The sequence below is a fragment of the Diceros bicornis genome, chromosome 3 (assembly GCF_020826845.1).
Source record: "Diceros bicornis minor isolate mBicDic1 chromosome 3, mDicBic1.mat.cur, whole genome shotgun sequence".
Lineage (NCBI taxonomy): Eukaryota > Metazoa > Chordata > Mammalia > Perissodactyla > Rhinocerotidae > Diceros > Diceros bicornis.
The window spans coordinates 71378721-71404589 of record NC_080742.1 but is presented as its reverse complement, the minus strand read 5'-3'; the positions used below and the strand labels follow the sequence as shown (position 1 = coordinate 71404589).

General features: G+C 35.4%; 1 protein-coding gene across 1 annotated transcript in view; it reads right to left on the bottom strand.

Moving 5' to 3' along the window:
- CPED1 (cadherin like and PC-esterase domain containing 1) overlaps positions 1 to 25869 on the bottom strand; it is a 266766-nt gene that overhangs the window by 113324 nt on the left and 127573 nt on the right. Inside the window, exons 13-16 of the mRNA XM_058529011.1 lie at positions 23571 to 23641; positions 22044 to 22094; positions 17352 to 17538; positions 16138 to 16306 (exon numbers count right to left, since the gene is read on the bottom strand). Of these exons, the coding sequence (XP_058384994.1) occupies positions 16138 to 16306; positions 17352 to 17538; positions 22044 to 22094; positions 23571 to 23641 (478 nt within the window). The remainder of the gene's footprint in view (positions 1 to 16137; positions 16307 to 17351; positions 17539 to 22043; positions 22095 to 23570; positions 23642 to 25869) is intronic.

Genomic DNA, 25869 nt, shown 5'->3' with positions numbered 1-25869 from the left:
TCTAGGGGCTGCAAAACCAACTTTTGAAGTAGGATGTATCTATCAACATACTTATTAGAGGCATTTTTTTTCCTACAGTTCTGGAGAGAGTTTGAAAACCAATGCCGGTGTGGTTTAGATATTCATAATTGTTTACACATGTTTCAGTAACAAAATATAGTTGGGGGTCTTGGCACTTTACTTTTAGGATTTGAGACAGCTGGAAATTATTATCATTATGGTTAAAAGTGTTCTAACTCGATAATGGTGTTAAAAAGAATATAATATTCTGGAATGCTTCCTTCTAACATGGAACACATATTATTTTATTAAGCTGAGTTATTTAAATATGAATCGGCTGCTGTCTGGTCAGTTACACATGAAGCAGTCTAAGGAAATAGGTTCTCAGAAGAAACATCAAATAGAAAATGATTGTGGTTTATTATCATTAATATTATTGTTATACAGAGAAACCTTAGTACTCCTTTTAAGGGCTAAATAGTTAATATTCCACATGTTGCAGTGACAAATTCTAATTAAATATTTAAGAAATGGGACATTGTTTCCAATCATGATACAATGTATCAAATCCCTTGGAGATGTGTAAAAATTCTTTTCATATTTGCTTATCCAGGAAAAAAACCTAAAACGATGATTAATAAGGGAATCTGTGCCTCCCAGAACGTTAAGTGTTTCTTCTAAGGAGCTAGACTATGTTAAGAGCCAAGAGGAAGCAAGGTTCAAAGGAAATTCATCTAATATTTGTGCTCTGATTATGAAAGGGGTGAGAGGCTGTTCATCAGCGGCATGTGGCCAGTTGGCAGGGAGGGCTGTGGGCCAGGCCGAGGGGTTAGTGTGATCACAGATGGACTTAGCCTGGGAAAGAGGATGCCAGAGAGTCTCAGGCAGTGCATGCTATTTTCGGGGCTTTACATGAATCATTATTTTTTCATTCTGTGCCAGTATTGACACAGACAAATGTATTTGTTGATTGGCTATTGAAGATTTACAGATTACCAAAGTAAGTCTCATCCTTGGAGACATCACTCAAGGAGGATTTTTTTAAATGATGATTTATAACTACCTCTAAATATAATGCCTTCCTTTCATCAAAGATATTTTCTTGACAGTTTTTTAATTTTGTTATATCAAGTGGATGCCACTAAGACTTCACAGATAAGGGTATGGAAAAGCAGAGTACATATTCTAAAGAAAAAATAGGGACCTCTTCAGCAAATTTGCAATTGATCATTCATTTTATACATTTAGAAATAGCGATTTTGCATTAGACACTTTCTTAAGTATACAGACCTGGCTCAAGGAACTCAGGAAACACGTCCAGGTGTTGATTCCAATAGCTCTTCTACATAAGGTTCAGCTACTAACTGCCAGGAGGTTTGATAACCAGTCCATAGGTTCTCATCCTCACTCTTCCACTTACTGGCAGTGAACTTGAGTAAATTATTAAGGATAGACCTTGGCAAAGTATTGAGGTCTACTCATATGCAGGGTGAGGGATCGGGCATCCAAGATCCCCCCAACTCTAAAGTTTAGTGTGACATGGAACACAAGATTCACAAATGGCCTTTAAATGAATACAACTGCTGCCCACAGAGCCGTTGGTCAATCCTCCAGTTAGAGACACAGCTACTCATACCCTCCTCTACCAGCATCATCCCCATTATCAGCTTTGCCCCTGGAGCCTTTTCCCCACCCATAACTGTTTCAGGGCTCCCTGGCATACCTGCCCCCTTCCTCAGGACTCTTTGACGATATTAATGATATCATATGTTAAGAGGATTTTTGGAGGTTCCTTGTAACCTAACCTCACTTGTCAATTTTCTTCTGCAGAAAAAAAAAATTGACTACAAGTTCCAAACAATAACCTACAAATTAATTTTTAGGGCCAAAGCCTTTTGGAAAGCATATACTTATTTCAGCAATCTAGTTTTCAAGCGGAATGTAGTGGCTAAGAGCATAGCTTGTAAGTATCAGAGCTCTGGAACCAGGCTGTCTGTGTTCAAAAACGGGCTACGCTACTTATAAGCTATGTGACTGTGGGCATGTTCTCTGTACCACCATTTCTCCATCTGTGAAATTATGGGGCTTTATCAAAGTATCTACCTCATTAAGTGTTTTGTTTTGTTTTGAGAATTGAGTTAATGAATGTAAAGCAATTAAAATAGGACCTCGTACACATGAAGTGCTGCAAAGATGTTAGATACTATGCATTTTAAATATTCTCAAAAGTGACAAATCTCTAATCTGTGAAGATGTATTAACATTTGGGAAATATCCAAAAGTCATTTGAAACAAATTCTGATTTTAAAAAAGTGGGAGAGAGTTTAGCAATTTGGTTGAAATTATGATGTGAATATATAGAATGGGATTCATTTTCTCATTTAGATTATTATCAGGTATAAATAGTCTTTTGAAGTGATGGCTTTCAAAATGATAGTCATTTTTTTAAAGAAATTATACATACTGTGAAACAAAATCACATATGGTTATACCTTGTGCCTGATGACACACAGGTACCATCTTTGTCCTCTGCTGCTCATTTATAAATGGCACAGGGAACATTGATCTCCTTACCTTTAATAGAAGATAATATCTGGGAAGGATATCCTTGTGTTTGGCAAAGAAATACTTCCCCTCTTTCTGTTAAATACTCTGAATATTCAGTCTCTCATTGAGATTGCTCATAAAATGACATACAAAATTAATCAAGCAGCTATCAAAGTTAAAACATATGTTCAGGACAAATTTGCACTCAATTCTGGAATTTTCGTTTTATCACATTCACTACAAAATTTATAGTATAATTTAGCATAGGTGGTTTTTTCTGCAAAGCTCTTCACATGTTTACATCTTATTAAATCTAAACTTAAATATAAGCAATTTAAAATCTCCAATTCAGTTTACTAGACCTTAATAGAAAAAAATAAAGCCTGTTTTAAACTTTCCTCTTATACAAACCTGAAGACATATTTCATTTATCTATTTATTTATTTATACTTTGCAAACATGTATATTGAGCTCTGCCTGTGCCCAGGCACTATTCCAAGCTCTTCACAATATTAACTCAGTGTTTTCTGAAAACTACTCTATGGGGTCAATACTATTATATCCTATCTGAGAGATGAGAAACTTCCCCAAGGTATCCAACAAGGAAGTGGTAGTTGTGACTCAAATCCAGGCAGCACAAATAACATTTTAATCAAAGTATTTAAGAGACGCTATTTCACTTACAGAAAAATTTTCCCTCCTTGGTATTTCTTAAACCTTTGAAATCTGGGCCTCTTAACTGTATCCAGAATTTAATTTTAAAATAACCTGTCAGGTCAAGAATCCCACATGCAATATTTATTTTCCAAATCATTAGGTCTGGAAAGATCATCCTCAAGCATGCGGGAGGTGGGGAGGGGGGAGGCGGAGGAGGTAAAAACCCAGAAAAGTCAGTGAGAGTCTGTACCACATTGCTGAAGAATGAGGTCCTAAAGAGCTGGAGGGCCACTGGGGTGGAGAGGCCTGAGCTGCTTTGAAGAGTGAGGTCATGCTCAATGTTTTAAACTCATTAGCCCGGCCTAAAAAAAGGATGTGGGTGAAAAAGAAAAAAAAGACAAATTAGCAGCATTTTCAAAAGAAGTTAAATTTGTCAGGCAGTAAAGTGTCCTAATTCTGCCTTCAGGGAACATATGTCAAACCAGCTTGTGGTTCTGCAATCGGTAAAAACATCTGCCGGGAATACCCCATCCCTTATTCTTGTTCCTCCAACACATGCTTGTGCAAGGAAACGTTACAGTTGGTCAAACGCATGTGGAAATTTTCTCAGCATTACCTAATTGAGCCATTGGGCCAACCTTTCTTTAAACAAAAAACAATTTTTTATAGCCTGCTGAAAGAAAGCCCATCAATGGCTTTGACTAATGAGGACATTATGAATAGCCCAAATGACATAATTTTAAATCTCCCTGTGTTTTCAGGACCACCGTTACCTCCAACTCATAACCACTTTCTGAGCCTGTGAGAAGAAAGCAATGATTAGGTATCTCCTCACAGATGTTTATTTCTAAGTTCATATTAGATTTGGTGGCATTTTGCTTTGAGATCTATAATAATTGCTGATTCTCTGTGCTAATAGAGGTCATGGAAAGACCACACATAATTCCAAAATGTAATACTGTTACATACACACTAATTTATTTATCATTAAAACAATGAATGATTTGGTCTGTTTTCATCTATCCTTAAGTTAATCTTGGTGAAACTGGAAGATTGACAGACTAGAATGAGACCACAATTGTAAATATTCTTAGCTTTAACTGTACCATTATTAATTAGACCTATGCCTTTAAGTCATTGATAAAATATTGAACAGCGTATGTCAGTTCTGGTGTGCCCCACCAAAATCCTCTCCCAGTGGATGCAAATTCATTAAAAAAAAACTATGGATGAAATAATATATGTAAACACTTAGTTCAGTTGCTAGGACAAAGCAGGTGCTCAATAAATTGAATTGTAATCATATATATTTATCCCAGAGATGAAACTATATTTATTATGCTTGTTGCTACTGGTAACATTCTGCTTCAGAATGTGGGTTACTAGGATATGAATTTTTACCTGGGTTTTTTCATAATTCTGAAATTGTATACAGCATTGGGTGTGACTGTATATTATTTCTCGAGACAAGAGGTCAAAACTTTCATCAGATACTCAAAAGGGTATATTGCTTGCTCCAAAAGGTTAAGAACCAGTGGCACAGAGGAATCATTTGCTTTAACTTGTCTTATACAGAACCAAAATCTATTGTTTGATAAAGCCAAAAATGTCTTTTTAAAATTAAGTCATGTTCTAGACTTGGTTTGGTAGTGGGAGGAGGACTTATAAAGATGCCTAACCTAATACCCAAGAGCTCTCCCCTCTCTCACCACCCCCCTCACTATCCTCGTATGTACCTTTGCTAGATTTAGTTTGGATTTGAGAAATGGGGAAGAACACGGAGATAGAGAGATAAAACATCAAGAGCTCTTTGGAACACTTAAAGCCCACAAAGGTGTATTAGGAATTGGAGTTATCAAAAAAGAGACTCCCTTTATCTGCTTCTCTTTTAGCCACAATCTCCCTCAAAGTTTCAAATGTCACATTTGATATCCGGTTAGCCTAACAAAATATTTTATGAAAAAACCTCCCAGGGTTCTTTTCTATTTCCTTGTCCAGTTCAGAAACCAGAAGACTAATTCTTAGAATGCCAAAACACAAACTTCAAATGAAAATGAGTATATATAGCAGAAGGTTGTACTCAGGGAAACCTCTGGATGCTATCAGAAGCCAGGAAGATCAATTCTCTTCCACATTGTATTGGCGCTGCTGTGCTAACAGTAGTAAAAGTTTGTTTCTTCTTGTAAAGGAAGCAGATGTGACTTGGAGAAACATGGAGAACAGATGTGCTGAACAAAAGTTTTTATTTAAATGGTAATTTATCTGACCGTAAGTTATATTAACTCATGAGGTGAGTGTTTAACACAACTCTTTTTCACCAACTCAGAAAGATAATTTATATAAGCACTAAAATAGATCATGAGTTAAAGAACCCATCCCTCTCAGGTACAATTGCTTTTTAAGAAAACTGAACACTAAACAAAAATTCCTAAGTCTTCAATGTATGCGAATGCTTACTGGCCACTGAGGAGCCCTCTGCCTTCAGAACGTCTGGGTGTGCCAACTGCTTGTGGAAATAACATATCACTCCCCTTGGTGCTACATGGGCTCTTGAAGAATGCTGTTAAAGGATTGTCAGTCCCTGCACACAGAACTTGAAACACTTGCAAAAGGCTAAGTATTTAAGTCAAGGGTACTTATCAAGACTTGCAAGAATGCCTTCAGCCTGGGTCATTGATCATGAAATGGATGCCTCTGCTAAAGATCCATCAGAGTGAACCAGAAGAGGATAGCCAACTTCTTTATTAGGTACAGTAGGAACCATGCCTGTGGCACACAATACCTTTAGGGGCCCAGAAAAATGTTTGAATTTCCTTTAAAATTTAGAAGAAAAAAATGACCTTTTCAAAGAAAAGTCTCTCTCTATATATCATATTAATGTACTCATCTTTACATCAACACTGTCATAAAATATAACTTCAAGTTTTTTTCGTGAAAGAAGGGGTTCACAAAGGCAAAAGTGCCCAGGATCTGTGAACATCAGGAACACAATCATGTGGAACAGCCCAGGTCCTTTCTAACTCCCAACCAGTCCTGCCTGTTCCGATTCCTTTACAATTCCAGCATCCTCGGTATTATTGGCTCTCGCTTCTTTTGCTGTTCTCTACTTTTCCTCTCCCTTCTTCTCTATATACCTGCAGGTAAGCCCTAGAGGTGCATCTGGACAAAAAGTTTTCACGGTGATGATGATGATGATGCTAATGATGCTAATTCAATTACTGACTGAGCACTCCATCACGCACTAGGCTTGTGATAAAACCTTGCATTTATTATCTAACTGAATCCTCAGAATGACTCTGTAAGATAGGTTCTATTACTAGTTCTATTCTTAAAGAGAAGAAAACTGAGACTTAGAGAGCTTATATGCTTGTCACCAGGATGCATAGCCAGTTAGGCTACTTAGAAGCAGAGCCAGGACTGCACCTCAGGCTTCCCTGATCAGCAATTACGGTCATGAGCCTTGGAGGTCATGTCTGCTAACCACTAGGTTAGGGAAACGGCCTGAGAAACTTTGCTAAGATACAAAATTCGCTCTGATAAAATAATTTCCACAGAGAAAACTGACTCTTATTCTCTTCATAGAGCAAGAGAAAATTCTGACTTTTACAATGGAGACATTCTCTTCTACAGGTTTAAAGACTAAACGTAGTATTCAACCACTGCATTCAGGAACCCATTTAATTTTAACTCATTAATGGCAGAGAGATCATAATAAGTCATTGATGGTGGAAATTTATACTTGAAGAATCTGTTCACCAAGCATATATCACCTACATATAAAACACTTAATATAAAATATAATAAATATGAAAAATAAACATATAAATTAAGATAAATATAAATAAATGGAAAAAGTAAATAAATTTATAAATAAACATAAAAATATAAAATAATTAGCCTAACACTTAGTTTCCTCTTAGAAGGGGGTGGGGTGGAGTAGATAATAAAAATCACGTACATTATCTTATCTGCTTGTTGTGAGGATTAAATAAGAGTTTGGAGGTAATGTCCTTTCCATTGAAGGTCCATTGATGAATGTATCATTGAAGTATTGTCAGCTCCATAATACATTCTTCTCACTATCATAAAGAATACAGGAACAAAGCCTTTTTTTTTAAGTTTTGAAAAAGTGTATTGTGGATGTTTTTAATAGAAACAATAAAGTAGTGAGTTGTGTTAAATAGTGAAAATGATTAACTGGAAATTGCTCTAACGTGTAATCAAGCATAACATTAAAAAAAGCCTGTGCACTGGAAAACATTTGAGCAATTAAAGCAATAATAGTATTCTGGCTAAGTATAATTCTAATATGTAAAATATTATAACCTAATTTAAATATTGGATACCAATACAGATAGTCAGATATTAGGATACATATGAGAGTCTAGTAAAATATTAGATGTTAGCTCTAAAATTTTGCTAATAGATACTATTGACGGGAAGATTCTGATGTCATAACATTCCCGACCAAAATAAAGATTATGAGGACCTCAGAATATTGCAGTGATTCCAGAACATTGTAAAAATTATCATTATACACAACCATGGAAACAAATTCTAGTTAACTAAGCTTTAACAGGTTGAATTCTGGCTGAATGAGAGTTTCCTAAATAGGTCAATTAGATTTTAAGTATGAGGAAGGTTTTAGATTCTAGGGTCCAGAGTAATGATTTAAGGGGATTGCTTTGAAGTCAGACCTGTATTCAAACCCCACCTTTGCCACTAATGACATATGTTACAAGAAAGCTTGGACAAGCTTCCTAACTATTCTGAAGTCTTAGTTTCTCCATATATTAAAAAATGGCGGGGAGAGGGATAAAAAAAAATCACCTATGCTTGGGGTTGTGGAGAACATTAAATAAAATAGGAAGGTAAAGTGTTTAACATGATACCTGACACATAATAAATGTTCTATAGATGTTGCATTGCTACTACTACTACCCTTGCTGCTGCTGGATTCCTTGATAGCACATGGCATGTTCCTAAAACAAGGGGCATCGTAAATACTCAATAAACAGTTGCTGGTCAGGACCACTTCACTACAACACACTCTATTGTTGAAAAATTAAATCACATCCCTCTGGTATATTGAGGTAAGCGAGGTAACTAAAAACCACTAAAATGAGTATTTAATTGATATTATAACTTTGGAAATGAACAAAAGTCTTTATTAAGCTATCACTGATAAATGCTCTTTTGTTCTTTTATTACGGATTTTTGCTAAGATATTAGACAACTAGCACATGAGTTGTCTTGTAATAGTCTTCTGTGGTGTCGGAAAGATACAAAAAGTAAATGGGAAAATTATAAAGCATTTCCAAATGCTATAACTAGAGTTATTCACACACCATTTAATAACTCAGTTTAATAACTAGTCTAGATTGCTATTTCTTTTAAGTAAAGCAGCAAATGCCAGTTTTAAATGTGTAGCTAAATGCTGAACAAATCATTTTTTACAAAATGGTATTTTTTTCTTCCTTGGTATTTTCCTTTTACTAATTGTAATTTATTTTAAAATGAAAGCTGTTTCTAGCAAATGGATCCATGAGATGTCGTCTCCTATGCTTCTGCCATATGACCTTTCTGTAGGTTTTATTTATGGCTCTATTCTGGCACAACACTTTGGGGGAAAAATGCGTATAGGACCATAGATCATCTATAGGAATCAATTTCTGCAGATGCTATATTGTTATCCACGTCAAAAAATTTTGATTTGGAAAGAGATATTAAAAGAAATATTTCCTGATATGTATTTTAATTTCCTTAGAACATAAATATATTTTATTAATTCCTAAGCATGACATATTCCAGCCATAAAAGCAGTTTATTACTTTCTAAATTTTTCTTCCTAATAGCAAAATATCATGCTATTTATGGGTAAATCAAAATGATATAACAATCTAGGTATGTTATATGGCTTTTCTATATTTCATTAAGAATCATGTTTTCTATAATTGAATACATATTTCTGATTATAATTACATTAGATAGAAAAGATGGCAAATTAATGAGTAGAATAAAGAGCTGTCAGAATAGGATCACTGACTATAGAAATGATTGAAAATACAAGGATGAAAAAAGATAAGAATGATCTTTCAACATTCAACATTGAAGGATTACCTCTAAACTATTTATACTTCTAGAGATTTACTACATTTACCAGTGGAAAGTAGAAAAGCAGGACCTCGTATGGGTATATATCAGTGGTTCTCAACTGGGGTCGATTTTGCCCCTCAGGGGACATTTCGCAAAATCTGGAGACATTTTTGGTTGTCACAGCGTGAATAGAGGTGTACTATTGGAATCTAGTGGATAGAGGCCAGGTATGCTGCTAAACATCCTATGATGCACAGGAGAGCTCCCCAAAACAGAGAATTATCCAGCCTCAATATCAGTAATGCCAAGGTTGAAAAGCCTTCATCCAGATCTGGTTGTTCTATATCAGTCATGCAAACTAGCCCTTTCTTCCTCACTGATAATAACTAAACTAAGAGTTGCCTCTGTGGCAACATATACAAATTCCAATTGGCAATATGATCAGAAATAGACACTAAACTCAAGTAGTTAATTATGGCTAATTAGGTACTTAACAATGTTTGATCACAGAAACGATACAAAATGTCTATTAACAAATTAATTAAATTATCTTATTATTCACCAAAATGTCATAGTAATTGATTTTTTAATTCACTGGTATGCCTTATACTTGCTTTCTCTTCACTGTTAGTCTTTCAGTGAAATGTTAAAATGAATAGTTGATGGCCAGGAGGTGAGAGAATGGGAGAAGGAGAAACGAGAAGGCTTGATTAACCACAAACTGGCTTCTACTTTTTTGGTTATTTGAAAGTGAATTTCCCTTTATTTTTATTTAAAATTTAATAATGGAGTCCATTAGGCCAAAATCTAATTTAAAATGTAAGGAGGAATAGTAATTTCTCCTCTTAACCAACAAATAAAATACAATTAAAGTTTAATTCATGTCCTTTTAGTTTGCCAAATATAGGCTTTGGGGGTTCAAACACAACAGTCTATCATTTACTATGCAATAATTCAACTCTGGACTTCAATCTTAAAAATATAATGAAGGCATTATGGTTGTTGACAGAAAAGAAAAAGAATAATTTGGAAGACCAAAAGTTTCTAAGTCTCATAATGTATATCTATTTTTAGCTATTAACTTAATTTGGAAATTCTCAAATACCTGAGAATTGATAGAGATTAGAAATTTTATCCCTTGCTCTTTGTGTTCTAAACTTCATCATGGAACTTGCAGGGAACCTAAAGACTCTAATGAAATTAAGCATAAAAGAGAAATTAGGGAAAGTTCTCTGTACTAGAATTTTGACTGGAGCCTATGGTGAGAAAATCCTACCTCTGCTATTGACTTCTCCAGTTCCTGAGACCACTTGTGCCCAGTTAAGCATCTAAAGCAATCCACAGTATTCATTCCCTATCTGTTCACTCACTTGACAGTTTCTAAAAGGAAGGCTAAAAAAATACTAGTGCTTATTAGACACTTTTCCATGTTATAAAATATACTACTGCTGTGGGACCACACATAAACTTTAAATTAAGACCTTCTGGAAAGAATTTTTATAAATGACTGAAATATTTTTCTGCAATTATCTGTAGGATATATTCCACAAGAATTTTTTAATATTTTTCTTCATATTATAGTAACAAATTCCTAATATAATCTATTGTCTAAGGTAATTGCATGGTAATTATCTTGTTTCTGATCAATATAATATTTGAGAAGGGAGGCATATCTTGGAAGAAAATACATACTTCCCCACTAATGCTTTTTTCTTATATTATTGAGGTATAATATATATCCAGTATACATAATATACATATAGCCAAATACATTTATAGGTATTTTATATACAGTAAATTGCACAAATTTTAAGTGAATAGTTAATTAAATTTTTATATATCTACATACTACCTGGTTATATACGTAACCACCACCCAGATTAAGATATAGGACGTTTGCCCAAAAATGTTCCCTCATGCTTAGAGGTACCCATTGCTTCTAGGTAACCACTATTCTAATTTTTATCACCATAGACTAGTTTTTCCTCTTCTTAAACTTCATATAAATGAAATACAGTATGTCTTTTTAAATCTAGCTTCTTTTTTTCAACATAACATTTTTGGAGATTCATCCATGTCTCTATGTATCAATAATTAACTTATTTTCTGTTATACCGAATTTGCTTATCTCTTATTGAATTGTTTCCAGCTTTTAGCTGTTATAAATACAACTGATATTAAGATTCTTGTGCCTAAAAGAAGTGAGCTGTCAGACCATGAAATGACATGGAGGAACCCTAAATGCATATTACTAAGTGAAAGGAGCCGATCTGAGAAGGCTACATATTTTGATGATTCCAACTGTATGACATTCTGGAAAAGATAAAACCATGGAGACAATGAAAAGATCAGTGCTGGTGGGCAGTGGGAGAGATGAATAGGCAGAGCACAGAGAACTTTTAGGACAGTGACAATCCTCTGTATGATTTTATAGTGATGGATACATGCCACTATACATTTGTTCAAACATACAACACCAAGAGCAAACCCTAAGATAAACTATGGACTTTTGGTGACTATGATCTATCAATGTAGGTTCATCCTTGGTAAAAAAATGTACCATTCTGGTGATTGATGTTGATAATGGGAGGCTATGCAAGTGTGGGAACAGGGAATACACGGGAAATCTCTGTACCTTCCTCCCAATTTTATTGTAAGCCTAAAACTGCTCTAAAAAGCAGTCTTTTAAAAGTTAAAAAAATTTCTTGGATATGTCTTTTGATGGGCATATGACTTCATTTATCTTGGGTATAAGGCTAGGAGGATTGCTAAGTCATAGAATATATGTATATTTAGCTTTAGTAATACTGCCAAAGTTTTTCGAAGTGGCCAAACATTTTATACTCCCCGCCAGAAGTGAGAGAAAAATTGCTCCACATCCTCATCAACATTTGGTATTGTCAGTCCTTTTAATGTTTCTTTTGTGGTGGGTGGGTAGCGGTATCTCATTATGGTTTTAATTTGCATTTTTCTGATGACTAATGGGGTTGAGCATCTTTTCATACGCTTCCTGGCCACTGGGTTATCCTCTTCTTGTGAAGTAAGTGCCTTTCCATCTCAGCTTCATAATTTTCTGACAACTTTTCTTGACCTTTTTCCCCTAAATCACAGGGAGCTGCAAAGGCTAGAAAAATCTCCGATGGCACCAACAGACCAAGGGGTTACCCAGAGGCCTGGCTTTTCCATTGTTGCCTTTTGCCTCTACTCACCCCACCTAAGGATTCCTGGTTTGTGTGAAGGTGGCTTCTCCCCAGTTGTCTTCCTAGGATGGTTCTCCCTGCCAGCAGACCAGGCCAGGACCAATGTCTGGAGGACAGTAGCATCTGCTTCCCTAGTTTACTCCGTTTGGGCTCAAGAGGATTACTGCCAATCTTAGCAGGGCCTAAAGCATTCTTGACTAGGCAGTTGGAATTAGGCAGTCGGGGAACGGCAAGCTCTAAGGGTCTGGATCTTCTCAGGAGTCTATAAGGACAGGTCTGCCCATAGGCAGAGAACATGGCTGACGGTGGTTGCAGAGCTGCGAGCTGAGCTGGCAGGCACTGAGCGAAGGCCTGCTCCTCCTGCATCTGGCCCAAGCACCCGATCTCCACCCAGCCGGCCCACACTGGCACGAGGTGACCTCAGCAAGTGTATTTTAATCACAGGAATTTGCATTACACCAAAGGTCAATAAGATGACTTCTCATTTTATTATCATTATGATAGAAAACTTCAAAAGTCACCTAATCTAATTCCTCATCTGATCCTTGAGAGATGGATTTCCAGCAGATGCTTGAATACCTCCTGGGACAGAAAAGTCTCTACCTGTGAGACAGCCCATTCTGCAAGGAGGCAATGTAATATACCATGGACTTTGGAATTAGGCACACTTGGACCTGAATCCAAGTCCTGCCACTCACTAGCTGTGCCACGTTGGGCAATTTCTTTAACTTCTCTGATCCTTGGATTTTCTCCTCTGAAACCTGGGGCTTAGAGTAGAATTCAATCTATAGGAATGCTGTAAGAATTAAAGATACTGTAACTGTAAAGCATTTAGGACAGAGCCTGGCACATAGTAACATAAATAACCCTTAGAGACTCTTAGAGAACTCCTTTATACAATTTAGGCCAAAACTTCTACACTGGAATACCAGTTCTAGCTTCTGGAGTGACATCAAATAAACTCCTTTTAGCTTCCAGTGGGAGGGACAGCCTCAGACAGTGTCGCATGATTGGGAAGCATGTCTGGGGAAGAATGAACAGGCCAGATTAGTAGAAGCATAAAATACACTCTGACAAATAATGGGACACGAGGCTGGAAAAACACACAGGCCAGCATGAGAGAAGAGAATGAGCACAGGGGCAGCTTGGGACATTTTTGGCAAAGTCTATGACAGTGTGTGCTTTAAGTTGATCAAGATCAAGCTTGGAAAACTGAACTGGAAAAGTAGTCAGAGAGATACGGGGAATCAAAGTGGGGACTATTTTAGAATTTGAATCAACAAGCAGTAGTGTCATAATAAGGAAAAAGAAGTGATAAACCAGAGACAAGTGGGCAAATCCTGCAGATTCCATCACTGCACTATCCCTTCCACTCATATCATTTCCATTCCTACCGACACCTCTCTAGATAGTCATCATGTATATAACTACAATTAACTGTACAAAGCGCTCTCCAAATGATACCCAGGAAGGAATAGATAATCCTGAAATACATATCAGTGTTAAAGATTCAATATAAGGATTTTATATTTTTATGATCACTCAGAAACTGAAAAAAAAATTCATATTAAACTATTAATACTCATTAAATAGGTTTTGCATATAGCATAATAATGAATGAGTCATTTCATATTTAATCTTACTATGTTTAGAGTGGAACCAAAGCATACATCTGTGCCGATAACTGTGGGTAACACAATTATGCTTCAAAAGATACAGCAAAAAACGCAACAGTACAAACCTAACCGGTGACAAGTTAAAACTAAAAATACATCTTTCATGCCCTAATATAGGAATTTTATGTTACTTTTTAACCTTTGCTAGATATTTACTCCATATAAAAGTCAAGTTTACTGACCAACTTAAAAATGTAGTCACTCATAGAGACTTTTAAAAATTAAAATCTACATAAAAGTAAATCTATGGTGCTTTTTAAAGTGAAAAACAACTGCTTTTGGTAACCATAAATATTCTGGAAAAAATTATTCATACTATTATCTTTTCCACAGAGATGACTTATTCTAAGAGTTAGTTTCTACCTAAAATATTAGAGTAGAATAAAGAAAAACAAAAAAATACAGATAGTCATACACCAAAGAAGGTGAAAATATTTAGTTTGGAGATAATTATATACACACAAACACACACATACTTAGACAAAAACACACCTCCCTCTGAGTTTTCGTCTCCTCCCTCATGAACATTTTTGGTGTGGCTCTATCATTTGTTTTCTAGTTCAGAAAAAGACTGAGGTATAGCAACCCAAATAAAGCAAACTGAAAAGTGACAAACCAAGAGGAACATATTTTGAAGTCTTCTCCACTGTCTAGCCCAGTGTTTCCTTAACTGTGTTCTACAGAAGAGTATTAATAGCTATTCCATTAAAAGGATGTCAAATAAGTTTGGAAATGCTGCACACTATATATTCCCCTTTTGAAGGTCCACCATTTAAATTAATATATGAAAGGTTTAGAGAAGTCCTAAAATAAAGAAACCTACCTAATTTTGTTTAACCCACTGCTTCATAACCATGGAATCCTACTCTTTTCCATCTTTTTTTTTTTTTTTAGGACACCTACTAATATCTTTCAGAAAAATGATTCTGTCCTGCTTTAGACCAATGTGAAATTCCCTTTGAGCTGGTAGTAGTTCATAAATTACAGGTATGTATTTCCTTGAAAAATAAAAATCTCAGTGATAGGTACCCTTAGAAAATAGTGTTAAACTCTTACAAATTATGGGATTGTAGTGGAGGTGGGTAGAGGGGGAGAGAACACTGTGTCTGGCTACTACGTTTAAGCAAACATGGTACCCACCCTACACAATGAGGCCCAGTAGGCCATTTCTCTCTTTTACTAGCCCTCTGTGCTCCAATGCTCCGTAGCGCATCAATCACTGAGACGTGACATATTTGCAATTCTGCTTTCTAAGTGGATTAGCAGATATGATGAGAGTGCCAATTACTTCTTCCCTGGGATCACCTGTAGTGAGGGTTTATGATGTGAGGAAATGTAGGTTGTACATAAAATCCTAAAAAGGAAAAAACCATCAAATAAGACAAAATTTCTGGGTAATGTTCACCCTCCTCCAAAATCAATAGGGCTATAAAATGATGTGTGTTGCTCACAAGAGAAACTACAGCCTTTAGGAATGATTAAGGTGTGAGAAATGAAAGAGAAATATACCTACCTAAGCAAATTTAATTTCATTCATCTGGTATCCCTTCTGTAGAATAGTTCCATACATTTTTCTCTCATTCTTTAAAATAAACTCCACTGAATCTAGTTTAAAATTTCAAAGCAGATCAGGGACAAATCCAAGGAACACAGCACAATTTAAAAGGGATGTAAAACCAATTTCGTAACTAAGTGCGAGTAATCAGACTTTTTTTTCCATATTAACCACACTAAATCCACTGAACACAGTAAGTGCAGGGAGCAGCCACCATACTAAAAAGAAAACTACTCACAATGAGGTATCTTAGATACCTGGTTGGGACTCTTTCTCCTTTGAAATGAAACTACAGTTTAGATTTGAAAGCACACATTTTTTCCTAACAATTTTTGTTTGGCATTTTTCACCTGGGTTAACAGGTCACTCCCAATGCAACCCCAGTGCAAATGTAAAATTCACTTACCTGCACAAAACCACATGCTGTGAAGTCCTCAAACAAGGGCAGACTTGGACGATCTTCTCTATAGATGGTGAGTTTGTATGTGATCAGGGTCTCACTCTGGGCTGGAGATTCATCCACCACAAGCACTGAGATTTTGTTCATTCCTAAGCCCAGAGGGTAGCTACCAAAGCTGGAAGGAGACAGAGAGAAACATTTATTCAGCCCAAACGAATTCACATATCAATATTTATTAAATGCCTACAATTCACATAAGAAGGCAGATAAGTTCTGTACAATTTTATAAGAAACCTAAAATGTGAAAAAAAATATTTTAACTTATGTTTTATAGTACTTTGGTATGCCAAGAGTTATCTTGCAGAGCAAGTCATGTCCTCTGTCAATTACAAGGACGGGAACTAATATTTATTAACCACTTGTCAGGATCATATATTATCTCATTTAATACTCACAACAACTCTACACAAAAACTATGAGTGTCCCCATTTTAACTATAGAGACCATGACATAGAACTGGAAAACAAATTGCCCAGTCACATGGTAGAGTCAGGGTTGGGACCCAAGTTAGTCTGATTTGAATCCTCTTTTCTTTCTACTAGACTCTCTTAGCTCCCAAGGAAGCCAAGTGTATTTCTTTCCATACAGCATGGGAACGTGAGTATCTCTGTTGTCATGGACATGGTAGGTAATGAGGTTCTATCTTTTGTTCAAATATTATAAACAAAAAAGTTGGTGACTCTCAAAAGAGTCAACAGAAAAAAATCCCATGAGACTAGGAAAGTTAGTGTTATGTCTACAAATTGTCACCAACATGTTTATAAGCAATCAATCCCTGAGTATTCAAAAATGAGAAATTGGAGTAGGGTAGAAGGAGACTATTGTTCAGAAGGATTAACTCTTCAACAATCTAAAAACATGAAGACAACAATAAGCTAAATTTTCCCTTAATTCGTCCTCTTTAATATTTCACATCACAAGATCCTCTCTTGCTACAACATCGTTACAGAGATTAGATATGAAGACTGCCAATAGATCAGTAGAGCCCTTGATGTGTTCTTTTGAACCATATGACACCTGAAAAGCGGAAGGATTTCACACTCTGGCAACGTCTCCAACTGATCTTGTGCCTCCGCTTTTCTGAACCACCTTCAAAGTTTGCTTCAAATGTCTGCTTCCCACTGTGATGTCTCCACCAAGCCCCAACCAGGTCCCTATACCTTGGTCCTGCCCGTTCATGCAGGTACACCTTGCACTGACATCTAGAAGTCTCCGCTCCAATTGTCACTGTTACCACATCGAATGGGACTTCAGAGTAATAATCTTTGATCTTTGGGTTAAATTCGGGATTTAGTTTCAAATGCGGATGTGTGAAGATCTGCTTAATATGACATTGTGTGTCTTTATCTGTTAAAAAAAACAAAAACAATGACAAAGAAAAGACAACTGTGAAACGGCTAGATGTTTATAAATCATATGATTAAGGTTTTGTGGGTTTTTTTTTTTTAACTCCTTTGAACAACTTGCACGATGACTGCTGATTTGCCATTCAGCTCGCTGGTCATAGATGATTTGTGGCTTCAGCTGGATTTTCTACTTGTCAAATTTTGTAGAATTTGCCTCATATAACAGCTGCTGACTTTAGTGGGTGTTATACAGATGATATTTTTTGCTCAGCCCTTAAAAGTTTAAAGGCACGGAAGGTGGAAAAATGTCTCTCCAGTGGATTGATAACATTTTCATGGCATTTACTGCATATATCAAGCAACTGTGTAAAGGGGTGCAATCACGCTGTGGAGTGGTGACAGAAGGGTACCAGCAGGGAATGAGGAAAAGTTCTTAATGGAGAGTGCCATTAAACTGCCATAGGATTGATACAGTAGCTTAGAGGCAGTAGGGTGGAGTAAAGAATGTGAAATCCAATAATATACCAGACAGCCAGATACAAAAACAGGGCATCCTGTGACCCTCCGTACCCCGGCCACCTCAACCTAAGAAAGTACCTTAAAGTATAAGAAGGAAATGCTATAATCTGCTCAATACTGTTATAGAATTTAGCATATTACTCCATACCATTAATTCTAAGCCATTTTTAAAAAGTGTTTGTACTTGGTAGCCCAATGTTTACAAAAGTATCTTGGTGAGAAAAAAAGAAATGTGCCTATGTTTATAGGCACATATACCAGCCACTGTTAAATTATACTGCTTTCATATCTGAGATAAATAAATTACTCCCAAGAAGCTCAGCAAATGTTTTTCAAAGAAATATTAAGTATTTTGTTCCATAAATACTTTTCAATAGTCAAGAAAATTCCACTAAAGATAAACATAGGAAATTCTATAAAAAGTGGTAAAATAAAAGTATCCTTCTATTGCCTTTAAATAAATGTTCAGTGATGTTTAACAACATAGAAACAAAAAAGATAACACCCTTGGGGCCGGCCCTGTGGTGTAGTGGTTAAGTGCATGTGCTCCGCTGCTGGCGGCCCGGGTTCGGATCCCCGGCGCGCACTGATGCACTGCCTGTCAGGCCACACTGTGGCGGCGTCCCACATAAAAATGGAAGAAGATCAGCACAGATGTTAGCTCAGGGCCAGTCTTCCTCAGCAAAAAGAGGAGGATTGGCATGGATGTTAGCTCGGGGCTGATCTTCCTCACACACAAAAAATAAATAAATAAAAAAAGATAACACCAAATTCACTGCAGGAAGTCATACAATTGAACTTAAAGAAAGTAGATTATCCTATTAACTGTTGTCTCTTCCTCTATTTTTATACAACAATCAATGATTTTTCTAAAATCAAATTTGATGATTTGGCTTCAATTCTTTAATGGTCTCTCATCATCTCCAGAATCCAACCCAAGATCCTAAAAAAGTAGACAAAGCATTGCACCATCTCTTCCTCTCCAGTCACATCTCCCATTACATCCTGGACTTTGTGATTCAACAACACCAGAATTTTCATATTTCTTTCACAGACATAGAGATGCACCACCAAATCCATAGCAATGGATTCCACCAACCTTACTGATGTTTTATTCTAGTTCTGAGAACTAGGTCTCAGGGTAACTCCAATCATGTACTAAAATGATGAAAACAAAAAAAAAAATCTAAGTATTTCTGACCCATACTCTATGGTTTTCTCAGCTGGTGGGAGAAAACACTACTCGGGTACAAATTGGAAACAATAATAATACAACAGAAATACTGTAATTTCACTGTAGGGAAAAGTCTTAAGAAAAAAATAAACAACTAGTTAATTTGGTTGAATAACTCAGTGAATTGGGTAAACTACTTGCTTGATTGATTTTACTTGTTACCAAAGATTTTATCTGGCTGATAGATCTAGGTAGACTGCCTCTATAATTCTGATGATCATACCAACTCCTGAAATTTTTTATAATAAAAGGGAAAAATTGAAAGATTGAGGGCAAGATTGTGTTATTAGATTTCATCCTGAAAAGGACCATAGCATTTTATTCAAATTCAACCATTTATTAATAATGCATTCATTTTTTTAATCAAAGATTTTTTCTGGCATATTCTCCGTTCAAGGCACTGAGATAAGCAAAGTAAAAACAGGCTAGAGCTGGCAGTGAGATCTGATTCAAATGGAGACTGAATGCAAAGTTATACTTCAAACAAGTTGGAGTTCAGGGATTTGGAATGTGCCTTCAAGAGGACCATTTTCTAAGCAGAAAGAGAATATAAATACTTGCACTACACTTTTATGCTCAGAACCAGTTAAATGAATAACAAAACGGAAGATTTTTTTTTTCAAAATAGTAATCATAAAGATGTACTTTAACTTAGGATATATTTTTATAAAACAGTCACTGACAGTTAATTTCCTTGCAGGTTACACTTTCACTTAATAGTGAAAGTTTTCAATGGGGCTCGTCCATTACAAGAATGAAAATCAGTTCTACATGAAACCAAATGTATAATCATTCTCTTAAGCAAGATTATAGCAAGTTCTTGTTTTTTCGTTTCATCAGAAACTCTCCACCTCTGGCTTGAGTGCTGCATCCTAGACCCTTGCTTGAAAGCTGATTTAGTCCTGACATCTTCAACTGAATTATCAGTGTTGTTGACTACAAACATCTGGTATTTCCTTGACATCCGTCCCAACCCGGTCCCAACTTGTCTTAGGCCAGCTTACCTTAGATCTACAGAGAACCCAGCGTGACGTATGGTGGTAGCAGGTGGCTTAACCTATTTGGCAAGTATAGACGGGAAAGCTGTTTGAAGTTTTGGTGGCTTTTAACGGATTTCTCTTAACCGCAGAATTTTATTGCTCTCTTGAGGGATAATCATAACTCATATTAAACATGAGAACAGCCTAGATGCTGAAAGATAATCCCACCTGTTCTGAGACATCATCAAGTTATTTTTTTAATCTTATATCATATCCATAAAAGTAGGAAGATTAATGGTGAAGACCTAGGTAAAATTAGTTTTTATCAAAATAAAAATATGAACAACGTTGAAGAGCTTATCTACCACGTTCACATCCTCTACACCATGCTACCTGGGAACTAAAAAAAAAAAATGAGATCATCCTGTACAATCACTTCATTTTATAAATGAGAAATTAGAAGATCAAAGAGGTGAAGTGGCTTTCCTGATGCTGCATCTAATCCAGAGCCCGGCATACAGACTCTCAACAAATGTTCATTGTTGACTAGTCTTCTCCCTAGTCCTCTGTCCACTACACACCAGGCACCAGTCTCCCAAGAGTAAGCAGGGAGTGAATGGCATAAGTAATATCTGTTGTCTTTTTCTGATTAGCAATACTTTAAAAGGCTATTTTTCTTTAATTGGACGTATTTGTTGATTCTATTAAACCACATTATTTGTAACCTCTCAGCTCAGCCTGATTTTAATGATAGTGTTAAAACATAATGAACGAATTAAATTGCATTTTAGAAGATACAAATTAGATTTTGTTAAATTAGAAGACTTTTATTTATAAAAATTAGACCTCAGTCCATAAATTTTATTTTTTCAGCTTTAATGTTTTACTGGAATAGATTTTTTATTTGTGAGAGGCTAAATTTTCTAAGGGTATGTTTTAGCACCAATTATATATAATTTTAAAAGGTACACATTGTCAAAAAACAAACCTGCTAGGTAGAACTCATCTTTCTGTCACATAATTATAGGGCATTAAAATAATTCATGAGCGTTGGACAAAGAATCAGAAGACCCAGCTTTACGATCCAGCTCAGGCATTTAATATCCCTGGGATTTTGGAAAAGTCAGTTAGATTCTCTAGAATGATAAATTTGCAAGACCACGGGAATAATACTGACTGGACAGAGTGAAGAAAATTATTTTCAAATTTAAAATCTATATAATAGGTGAAATGTATTACTATAATATATATATATTTTTTCTTGATTATACTTTAGTAAAAAAAAAATTCATGAATTTTATGAAAATAAATTGAAAATCAGCTTAAAAGCTCTCAATTGTTATAAAGAAAATTCAGCTCGAGTACTATCCATTATATGAACAATCCGGCAGAAAAGGAATCACTGTGGGGTGGTGAGAGCCCTAAAATCAATGTACAAAGCAGATGAACCAAGCTTTTCCACTTGAGCAATCTCCAAGGCAGAGCCTTAGCACTCTAAGGAGCCCTCAAAATGAGTTTGGAAATCACCGTCTTTAAACACACACACACACACACACACAACATTTCATGTTCAAAAATAGAAAATTAAAAATGATCTTCTTATGCAAAAGTGACAGATATCGACTCATTCAGAAATCTCATAACTTCTGAAAATTTACTTAAAATACATTAGCAGCCTAAAGATACCCAAATAAGATAAAATGATGATTTATTTAAAGCAGGGCTATGCCCAACTGTTGATTATGCTGCAGAAACACTTTAATTGGAACTCACCATGAATGCAATGTACTTCTTTGGTTTCATTCACAATTTGTGGAACCACAGCTAAAAAAAGAAATGTAAATCTAAAATGAAAATTATTAATCAAAATAAAAAGAATACATATTCAGTAATCTCAAACAGCATAATTTAATAAAACACAGTTTATTATTTAACTTTTATTACATCAGAAAACACTTTAAAGTTAAACTGAAAACTACAGTAAAACAAAAGAAGTTATTTGGTTCAAATCTCAGAAGAATGATTATTTCAAATAGGAAAATATTAAGGGAGAAAAATAAATAGTCTAAATGCCATCCATTGCCTGAAGGTGATCTATCGAGATTCCTTCTAGTTCTATGATCCTATGACTATAATTTCCCAAGTCATTAGAATTATAGAAATTCCATCCAGTTGGTTCCACTGATATTTACTGTAAGTTTCTGAATTCAACGAAACATCTATCTCAAAAACTCCTTAATAAATATCGATGGAACAAATGAATAAAAAAAAAAAACTCCTAAATCACTCATTTAAAAAGAAATAAATGGTAGGAGAGAGAAAGACAATCAGAATAGCAGTTTATCGTCAGTTTCTCACTGGGCCTACTGATTCATTCTGTTGAATGTGTGGTTCTCATACTGCAGTGTATCTCAGAATCATCTACAGGGCTTGTTAAAATACAGAATGCTGGCCCTCATACCCAGAGATTCTGATTCAGTAGATCTGAATTTGCCAAGTTTCTCAGGTGATGCTGATGTTGCTGGTCTAGGGGCCACACACTGAGAACCACTGTATTGGATTAAACCTTGATTTGTAATAGGAAAACTTGGATTATTTTTAAATTGTAGACACATGGTACTTCTTTTCATTTTTTTATTCTTAAAATTAGAAGCATTTTCTTTTCCCATGACAAAAAGGTTGGATGTTCTTCAGAAAGAAAAAATTAGAAAATAGAGATAAGCCTAAGAGAGAAAATAGCAATCACCATTAGTTTTCCTTGAGGTCCATGTTGCTTGCAGCCAATTGTTTCATTTAACAATACATCATAAACATCTTTCATGTCATAAATACTCTTCTACAATATTAGAGTGGCTTTATCATATTTTATTGGATGACTGTAGCTTAATTTTTTTATCCCATCCACCATTATAGCAATAGAGATAGTTTCTAATTTTTTGCATTTATTAATAATTTATATAATAAAAGTTTGTGTACATTCTTAATTATTTCCACAAAATGAAGTAAAATTTCTGGTATGTAAGAATAACTTTTAAAGTTTTTCTTATACGTTGTTAAATGACCTCTTAAGAAAAGTTGCTCTTATTTATATATCCATCAGCAGCATGAGAATACTTATTTCCCTACCCTCTTCCCAACTCTATTATTTTTAAGAGGAAAAACCTTTCCAAATTTGAGGGAAAATAGAATTTCCTAGTTTTTCACTTCTGATTGCTAATGAAGCTAAACATTTTTTTGTATGTTTTTTGGTCACACAATACTTATTTTCATGTTGAAATAAGTGGGACTATATCCTTTTACCTTTTTTATTTTCAGTTGCATCAAACGGCACTTGTGGTTTTTCAGCGTTCTCATCCTCTGAGAAAGAATTCCTGCAAATGCAATGCCAAACAACTGTGGATCAATGAAACGAACAAAATTCATGGAAATCTCATCTAACACACTCTCCTTTTTTTCTATGTGGGCACGGTTATTTTGATGAACACAAAGAAACACTTTTTGGATTTTATTCCTCAAAACTGGCAATCTCGCCTCAGTGAGGTGGGTGGAAATGTCATCATCTCTAATCAGCAGAAGTACATTTGAAGAAAACCAGGGGAAAAAGTCACTCTTCAGTCCAAATGTGAACAATCTCTGATAGCCTGGGTCCAACAGAAGTGCTTCAGGAACACACATTCCTATAGGAATCTGTTTGGTTAACGTCACACATCTTTAAAGTCTAACTTTAAAGTTAAAAACTTGAAGCAAGAAGCCTTAGAAACTCAGGCACAGATCGAGAAGAACATACATATAATCTAAGAAATATAAGTGTACCATGCAGAAAATGACCTGTCTTACCTAGCCTTCTACCCTTAAACTCTGATTAACAGCAGTAAATGATAAGGATTAGTTATATCTCGGTGTGTTTGCCTCAATTTTCTGTTGTATAACTAACTGGTTGGCCAGATTGCCCTTTAAATCCTCAGATTTGGGACCAAAATAATCTAAATTACAGACAGAAAAATTGCTGGTCCTGATGATAGAGAATATTGGGTGAGAGGTGACTTGAATTTCCCGTGCTGTGTTATGAATATCCATTTCTACCTCCTCAAAATGGAAATAGCAATACTGGCCTTACTTCACAGGGATGCTATGAGAATTAAATCAAATGCTTTGTGTTAAGTTACATTTTATAAATATTTATTGTCCCAGATATTGTGCTGGGCACTGTGGTAGAGAAGAGATGAATAAGGCATATTCAATTCCTTCAAAATATAAACATCAGATAGGAAAGTAAGAAGAGTCAAGGAATTAAAAATATTGCTAATGTTGGAAGACGTGATAACTTTATTGCAGTATTATTTTTAAAAGTCTTCCTTTTCTTTGATACAGACAATGAAGTAATTAGAAGTGAAAAATAATGATATTTAGACTTACTTTAAAATATTTCCTTCTTAAAAAAAAAAACTTTCCTCCTCCCAAAGAATGAAAAAACAGATAAAGCAACCATGGATGAGACATGTTTAGTTAAGTTTCACTAGGTGTCGTGCCAAATTAAAAAAAAACAATCTCTGAATTCATATGAAGCAAAAACTCTAAGTGAAGCTCATAAAATATACAACCCTGAAATGTACATAAACTGAATTTTGGAAATGTTACTCTCTTAACTGAATGAGATGGTTTGTATGTTAAGGCATCCTGCAGTGATTTCTTGTGTAATTTTGTAAGTCATTTGTTTTAAAAATGTGGATTTTCATGGAAAGCATGTGATTAGAGCAAAGTACACTTGCAACTTTATTTCTAATAAAGTGAAAATTAGCAGATAGTGTACAAACATTGATTTTAAGATTTTCATTCTGTTCAGATTTACACTAACTCTTCTGGGACCTCTGGATTCTGAACCTCAGGACACAGACATAATTGTCACCTTTTCTAACTGTTGCTTTTCTGACTTTATCTCTCCTCACATTGTTGCTGTAAGCAGATAATCTGTATTGAAAAGGAAGGATGAAGTCATTAAACCCCACAGGTAGTATAGGTATGTAAAAAATGGCTTTTTCTGTAGAAAAACCTGGAGGTGCCATCATGAAGATAAGGGCAATGATGAATGACTACACTTGACTCCCTTGTCTGCATGATGTGCTGGAATAAAGCACTGGACCATGGATGAGAAGGCCAAGGGTCCTAGTCTCACCTCTATTTCTATTAGCTGTGTGGCTTGAGCAAATGACCCATCTTCTCAGCACCTCAGTTTCCTCATCTGGAAAATGTGTATAATACGCATCCTCCTTGTAATACAGCATGGATGATAATTGAACATTCCTATGCTTACAGGTAAATCTGAAGATAATTAGAATTGAGTATTCTTTCTTGAAATGTTCTAAGAACATTTTACCTAATTGCTTGCTGATAAAGATCTAAAGTTTACTTGTCTCAGTGTTAACTTAGATAACTCTTTCAAACTTGTCTTGCTTTTCCTATAAAAGAAAGAACAATATTTCCCCCACTGTAAATGCTAAAGTGATCTTTGGGTGATACAGAAACATGAAAAGGTAAGTATACTAATATTTACTACCTCCCTGCACTGCAGCATACCAGACACCATGTGGTACATGGAGGT